The sequence below is a fragment of the Eretmochelys imbricata genome, chromosome 1 (genome assembly GCF_965152235.1).
Source record: "Eretmochelys imbricata isolate rEreImb1 chromosome 1, rEreImb1.hap1, whole genome shotgun sequence".
NCBI lineage: Eukaryota > Metazoa > Chordata > Testudines > Cheloniidae > Eretmochelys > Eretmochelys imbricata.
The window spans coordinates 4887259-4894968 of NC_135572.1; the positions used below are offsets into that span (position 1 = coordinate 4887259).

The window sequence follows — 7710 nt, forward strand, 5'->3', positions numbered from 1 at the left end:
TTTGAGTTGAATTAGTTTATTGTTATTAGTCTCTAAAGGCAATGTTTCATCCTTGCTGTCTTCATCAGAAGTAGAATGCTTCTGCTGCTGGTCACACATATCAGCAGTGACCAGTGCAATCATTTCTTTCACCGGTGCAAAATGTTCACAACAGGTTTTGTCTCATTGTCTGTACTCTGTAACATCAAGAATGTTTTCTAAAAGCTCATCCTGCATCTTGTTGAATTTTTTTTTAATTAAATTCATCTGGGAAAATAGTATTTCAACTGTACATTGCTAAAAGGTAGTGACAGCAACAGCAGAGCAAATATGCCATATTCCCTATAGTCTTTGTCTCCAGCGGCGTCCATGTATTTGAGACCTTCAACCCCAAACTTCTCAACTTGGTTGTCATGAGTATGAGGCCTATGCACCATAGGCAAAACTCTCCACTGATGCTCCAACTGTCCAAAGTCTCCAGAAAACAATGGAAAAAATGAGATATCAACCAATAGAGGTCATGCAGGGTAATGCACAGTAGAAGGATTTAGCACTGCAAGTGATTCATTCACCTGGACGTTTGGTGGCAATCTGTTTTTCACAAATTCCAACATGAAATCTCTGTGATGGTGCCCCCCATAAGACTCTAAGGAAATATACTTATGAATGTATATATGACATAACTAGAATGTGTTTTATGCTACATATGCCAAGTAACATATCTCTGTAAAGGTTATGATCTACTGAATCTATTAATCCTATTTGTATGCATGTATCATTTTTGTATTCAAAGTTATGAATATTGGCTGCATACTTGTTTGATTCTAAGAAGATTTTAGTGAAGCAGTTGGTCAGCTTCCTGAGAAAAGACTATTCTCAGTAAGTGCCCAGCCAAGAAGCCCTTAAGCCAACATTGAACTTGGAGACGCCAATCCACATCTGGGCTTTCCCAGGAATGTGGCTTGGCTGGTAAGGAACTCAGTCATGTGTGGACGTGTGACTTGTCCGGGGACTCCAAAGCTCCATTTTGTAGCTGGACTTTGGATAGGAGAGAGGAGGGAGTCTCCACCCACAAAAGAAAGTCTATTTAAATCCCTGGGAGACCGCTCCATTTTGTCTTCAACTAGCTAAAGAGAGAGACTCTCCACCCCAAAAGATACTTGAAAGAAATTGGAACAAAGGACAGTAACTATGGGGTGGGGGAAGGGTGAGTGATTGCTGGACCCAGACTAGAAGGAGACTAGTCTGTAAAAGAAAGCTTACTGGAACTGGTGAGGTTTTTATCTGTATCGTTTTATTACCATACTAGACATAGACTTGCATGTTTTGTTTTATTTTGCTTGGTAAATCTCTTTGCTCTGTCTGTTATTACTTGGAACAACTTAAATCCTACTTTTTGTAGTTAATAAAATTACTTTTTACTTATTAATTAATCCAGAGTATGTATTAATACCTGTGGGTGGGGACAGCTATGCATATCTCTCTATTAGTGTTGTAGAGGGCAAACAATTCATGAGTTTATCCTGTATAAGCTTTATACAGGGTAAAACAGATTTATTTAGGGTTTGAACCCCATTGGGAGTTGGGCATCTGAGTGTCAAGGACAGGAACACTTTCTAAGTTGCTTTCAATTAAGCCTACAGATGTTAGGGGATGTGGTTCAGACCTGGGTCTGGGTTTGCAGCAGGCTAGTGGGTCTGGCTCAAATCAAGCAGGACCCTGAAGTCCTCAGCTGACTGGTCAGGAAAGCAGGAGAAGTCGTAGTCTTGGCACATCAGTTGGCAGCCCCCAGGGGGTTTCTGTGATCCAACCCATCACAATCTCAATACTGACTTTTGACATCTTCCAGCATGGGAAAGGCTGGTGTATATTTTATAAGGTCCAGCTTAAAAGCAATACCAAAATCGACTTCACAAAGCAACTAGTAATTTGACACCAAGGTGACATCATAGCTTAATACAGCAAAGTCCGGTTCTCAAAAACACACAGTTTCACAACTCTCACCAAGTCCTCAATTCCTGCAGCAGGTTTCCTGTATTAGCACTTTCCAGTGGAAAACTTTGATTTATCCTCCAGGCTTCCTGAAGGATTGGATGTACTAAAATCAGGTAAATTTTGCTTACTGGATCACTGTGCAGATGATAAAGAAGTTTAGCACTGTAGTTACTTTCCTTGTCTTTAGCTATCTGAAAGAATCCTGTTCACACAGGAACTAATGGAAAGTCACCTAGCATTGGAAAGCTGCACTATCATCTGGTGGTCTGGAAGGCATGGACAGGCTGAGTGAGAAGGGGATAGGAGTGGGAACTGGTGAGTGACACTAAAAGGTATCAGGTAACGTTCAGGGACAGGGAACTCAGCAACAGAGAAAGCAGTGCTTGGTGATGATGTGATAAGACATTAGATGTGAGGAGCTTCTCCGACTGTGAAATTCCATAATGCTATGCTGATCCAAATGGGGAGAGAGCACCCTTGATTAACAAGGAGATATCCTTCCCCCTCTTGTCACACAGGCTTACAGTCAGTGGCCCAAAGTGATCACTTTCTGCAGATGTATTTGCCCACTTTGTCACGAAGCTCTTTGGTTTTTACCCCATAAAAGATAGGGTTGAGCATGGGGGGGACGAGTATGTAGAGGTTGGCCAAAATGATGTGAACATGCGGAGCGATGTCCTCACTGAACCGGTGTGTCAGAGAGGAGAAGAGCGAGGGAGTATAAGATGTCAGTATCACACAGATGTGGGCTGTGCAGGTGCTGAGGGCTTTCTGGTGGGCTCTCTTGGAGGAGATTCTGAGGAGAACCCTGATGATTAGAACATAGGACAAGGCAATGAGCATAAGGTCTAACCCACTGACTACAAATGCTATCACCAAACCGTACATCCAGTTGACTGTAATGTCTCCACACGACAACTTCACCACAGACATGTTCTCGCAGTACGTGTGCGGGACAATGCGTTTGGCACAGAATGGCTGCCTGCTCAGGAACAGGGGCAGGGGCAGAATGAAGAGAACAGCTCTTATCAAACCCACAAGCCCTAGCTTAGCTACTCGTGTGTTCGTGAGGATGGTGGGGTATCTCAGGGGGTTACATATGGCGACATAGCGATCGAAGGCCATTATTACGAGGACGGCTGAGTGCATAACAGAAGCCGCATGAAGGAAGAACATCTGGGTGAGACAGCCACCCACAGTAATGCTTTTCAGATTGAACCAAAATACACACAGTGCCTTTGGTATGACAGAGCTAGATGTGTTGATGTCTGTGAGTGCCAGCATGCAGAGCAGCAGGTACATCGGCTTGTGCAGGGTCTGCTCTTTGCTTACAATAAATAGAACCATGAAATTTCCCAAGAGGATGATAATGTAGAACATAGAGAAAAGGATGGAAATCCAGATGTGGGCATCTTGCAAGCCAGGGATGCCCGTTAGGATGAATGCTGATGGGTCAGAAGGGGTGAGGTTGAAAGATGCCATGAGGTAGTTGAAGCATCAGTCAGAATTGCTGAAGATGCCTGTGAAGGGAGAGAAACAGAGATGCACGGGGGGTTACACACTTGATAACAGTACAGTCAATACGAGAAAGGAGGATGAGCAGTGATGTGGCAACATTTACAGATGTCACCAGATTATTTCAGTCATTGTCAAGTCTTTAGAGGGAGATAACCAAGCCAGGTGAATGGGTAGTATGATAGCAGATATACTTTGATGCCAAAAATGGGAACATTTATGCCATTGGAGTGAAAAACTTGAATTTCTCAAACACCTTGCTAGGTTCTAATTTTACTTGTATGAACTCAGGACAGGGTCATGGGTATCATCTTACACAGCTCTGTGAAACCCTGCTCACAGTGCAAGCATGGGCAGATGCTAAGCAAAACACTGAGATGCAGGAGGAGTGGGATGGAAAATCATTAAAAAAATACAGAAAATGCAATGCCATGAGATCAGTCACTCAATGTTTCACCCTTCTCTGGACTCCTCTGTGTAATACTGGGCACCCTTCTCACTCAGGGTATTGCAGAGCAAGAGGTGTTCAGGGAAGGGCAATGAGAATGATCAAGGGCCCAGGAAAACAGCCAGTATCAAACGGAGTGTAGTTGGTACTGATCTGATTGTATGATTCTAACTCTCGTACAGAGAAAGGTTTAAAGACTGGTATTGTTACCTTAGTAAGGCGACTAATAAGAGGGGTCATGAAATACTGTAAAATAATATACAGACTGGTACAGCGTAGATCCAGAATGTGTTCTCCTGGTCCTCTAACACAAGATCAAGAGGACATTCAGTTAAACCGAAACTTGGCAAATTCAAAACTGAAAAAAAAAAAGATGCTTTCTTCACTCAGTGCCTAATTAGCCTGAGGAACTCATTACCACAAGAGGTAGTGGAGTCCATGAGATAACTAAGGATCAGGAATGGTTTGGACATTTACATGGATAGTGAGACTATACAGTTACAATAGTTGCAGCAAAATACATATTTTGGAAAGTCTCTAAGCCCACGTGTTTCAGGACACAAGCCAACGTCTAGCTGTTAGGAAGTGTGTCACGGATCAGACCTATGGTCCATGTAGTCCCATTTCCTTCTCTGACAGTGACAGCCTGAGGTGCTGCAGAAGAAGGTGTAAGAAACCCCTCAGTAGGTGGAAGGGATATGCGTGAATTGACAATCAAGAGGATGTCACCCTAATGCCTATGCTGGAACAGAGCCAAGTTTCCCTCATGGAAAGTGGCATTATCATGCTGTGTTATGCCTGTGCTCAATAGAATGGACATGAAGGGCACAAGGATCTTGGTATTTAGGGCTACAGGCCCGAATCTCTGTTACTTCACCTGTTTCCTTTGGTGAGACACTTTCTTGCAGGCTCCCAACTTTGTGTGTGACATATGTTAAAGGTGTTAACTGATAAGTGTTAGCAGAGACATATCACCAACTGAGCTGCTAACCCATCTCATGCCTAAATATTAATGTAGTTTACAGATGACACATAATTTTGGCGATTGTTAATAATGAAGAGGACAGGGCATGGATTCAGAGCAATCAGGAATGGTTGGTAACCTGGACTGAAACAAACAATATGTGATCAAATATGAACTAACAGCTAATTACTAAGTGATCCATCCCCTGTCGCCCATTCCCAGCTCCTGGCAAACAGAGGCTAGAGACACCATCCCTGACCATCCTGACTAGTAGCCATTGATGGACCGATCCTCCTTGAATTTATCTAGTTCCTTTCTGAACCCTGTTATAGTCTTGGCCTTCACAACATCCTCTGGCAATGAGTTTCACAGGTTGATTGTGTTTTGCGTGAAGAAATACTTCCTTTTAAACCTGCTACCTATGACTACAGTAACATAAAGCTACAGAAAGCAGTTTTCATTTAAGATTTCAGCAATACAGAAGTTTTCATATTATGTCACTTAAATTATGATTGGATAATAAAAGGAAACTATTTTCAAAATGAAAAGAATATTTAGAATCTCAGTTCAATTTATCTCAAATTTTAAAAGAAAAATTTCCAACATTCCTATACTCAGCCTGTGACAGTTCAAGCAGAAGTTGCTGGATTTTTTTTTTTCTTCAGAGAAAAATAAGCCAGGGTTTTTGGAAAGTTATGAAAGTCCTAATTTATAACCTTAAATATGAAGTCACAAATATCCTGGAAGCCCATGTGGAGAAATGGCTCTTGATGGGGGGTTATTGTTCAAGATTATTTTATTACAACACCAACATTTTAGTTCTCCGAAAACACTCAAAATGCTTCTCTAACTCAGCTTTTAAGGAGATTGATTTCCATTCCTTATTATTATTTAAGATTATGGTAGCACCCAAAGAATAGTAACTGGTTCCTAATCAGAGGAAACAGTTCCTATCCTGAAAAAAAACACGTTGTTTGATAAGAGAAAAGGGGGAATACAACATATTATTTGTATTACAGTAGTGGCCAGATATTCTGATCAGTATTGCAGTCCTGTTACATTGTGTGCTACAGAACTAAAAGTAGATAGGGTGCCTGGTCTAGAGAGCTTACGGCCTAAGATGAAGAATTTACAAAAAAAAGGGTGGGGAAGGGGGAAGGAGAGTTGTTTTGTTTGTTTTTACTTTATTTGTATTAATACATATTGACTTTTTCCAAATGACCTTCAGCTTAATTATGTAAATGCTGGTGTTAGGAGTTGAGACCGAAACAGGTCTTGGGAAGAGATTTGGAGAAGAGGGTAGCAGTCTTACAGCTTAGTTCAAAGAGGACCATATATCCATAAGAGTCTATGTGGAAGAAAGCAAGATGACATTTGCAGAAGTCTCACATGAGTGGGCAGTCAAGTCTTGCAAAGCTGGGAGTGTGGAGGGAGACACTACAAGAGACGGGATCAGATAAGTGAATTGTGAACGTACTTCTTTCTTGTAAGTTTCATCTTCCTCCCCTTTCCTCACACACATTAACTACACTTCCTCCATTCTCATTCTGCAAACCAGCTCTCTTGTTTTTCCCCTTTCCAGCTTTGATTCAATTGTCATTATAACTTTATATGCTGTTTGAAACTTGTCTTCCATACATTATAAGTATATGACTTTCACTTCCTGTCCAGCCCTCACAAAGAAGGGGCAGAATATAAAACTGATAATGCAGAATATAAAACTGATAATGCATAGACTGATTTTCTTCCTATCCTAAAAGTAATACACATTGTTTACATTGTTTGTGCATTTATTACTATAAAATACTGGTATACTTCTGTCAGTTCTTTTGTGTTGATTCTGAGAGAGGTGTAATGATTTTGGGGTCCCTATTTCTTTCATTCTAAGGTGAACTTGTTTTTAAAATGTCTGAGTACAGCCCTCTGCCTGACCCACAACCTCTGGCACTGGACACCTGTCTGTGTGCATGCCATTCCCCACCCACAGAACCCCCAGCGCTGCCAGTTTGTCTGTGTAGACCCTACTCCATGCCCCCATTAACCCCAGCGCTGGCCACTTGCCCATGTAAGTTCTTCACCCCCCAGATTTCCAGCCTCGCCACACAGTGATACCCCTCACCCAGGACCAAAACCAGGTATCAGACCCCACAGCGACAGCCACAGAAATACCTCCTCAGATGAGGTGAAACTCAGTGTCTGCCTGCACCGGGGGAAAGGGGGGATCAGCCTGAACAGCCTCCCTGGGGATGAAGGGAACCCCAGCAGCTGCTCAGTCAGTGCGGGGAAGGAGAGATGGACAGATCCGGTGGGAGGGAGAGAGGATGTGGAGACAGTAACTTCTCAAAATGACACAAAGCTTTACGTATTGCAGCCTGTTAGAAACCCAGACACCCCTTCTTGAGGCTGCTTTTCCATCTTGGCAATTGCTGATGTTACCACAAGGCTGTAGTGGGGCTGCTCATGCGAGGAGGGGTGGTTGGGAGGGGGTGGTGTCAGAGACAGTCTGCAACAGTGTGGTCCACATGCCGTTACTGTCTGAGACACCCCTCTTCCCAGGAGGCCTCTTTACATCTCTTTGGTCTGTGCATTAGACAGAATGTGCATTCTCTATTTCGCCCGGTTCCAGAACTCTGTGCCACTGTGATCCGGATACTGAAGACGCACCCCCCACCCCCACTGTGCGTTCCTGGGCCTCCCCCGGGGAGATTTCCAACACTGTCTGGTTTCCTCTGAGCCAGATGTGTGCTTTTTTTTTACTGTCTTTTGGGGCTTCTCGTCCTCTCCAGACGCAGAGGTGCAGGGCACAGAG

The 7710-nt window shown here is 43.0% G+C and overlaps 1 protein-coding gene across 1 annotated transcript; it reads right to left on the reverse strand.

The window, feature by feature from the left end:
- Positions 1 to 2517: 2517 nt before the first annotated feature.
- On the reverse strand, positions 2518 to 3456 carry LOC144278508 (olfactory receptor 52N4-like). Its single transcript, XM_077839845.1, has one exon. The coding sequence runs from the start codon at positions 3454 to 3456 to the stop codon at positions 2518 to 2520; it is 939 nt and encodes a 312-aa protein (XP_077695971.1).
- Between the last annotated feature and the right edge of the window lie 4254 nt (positions 3457 to 7710).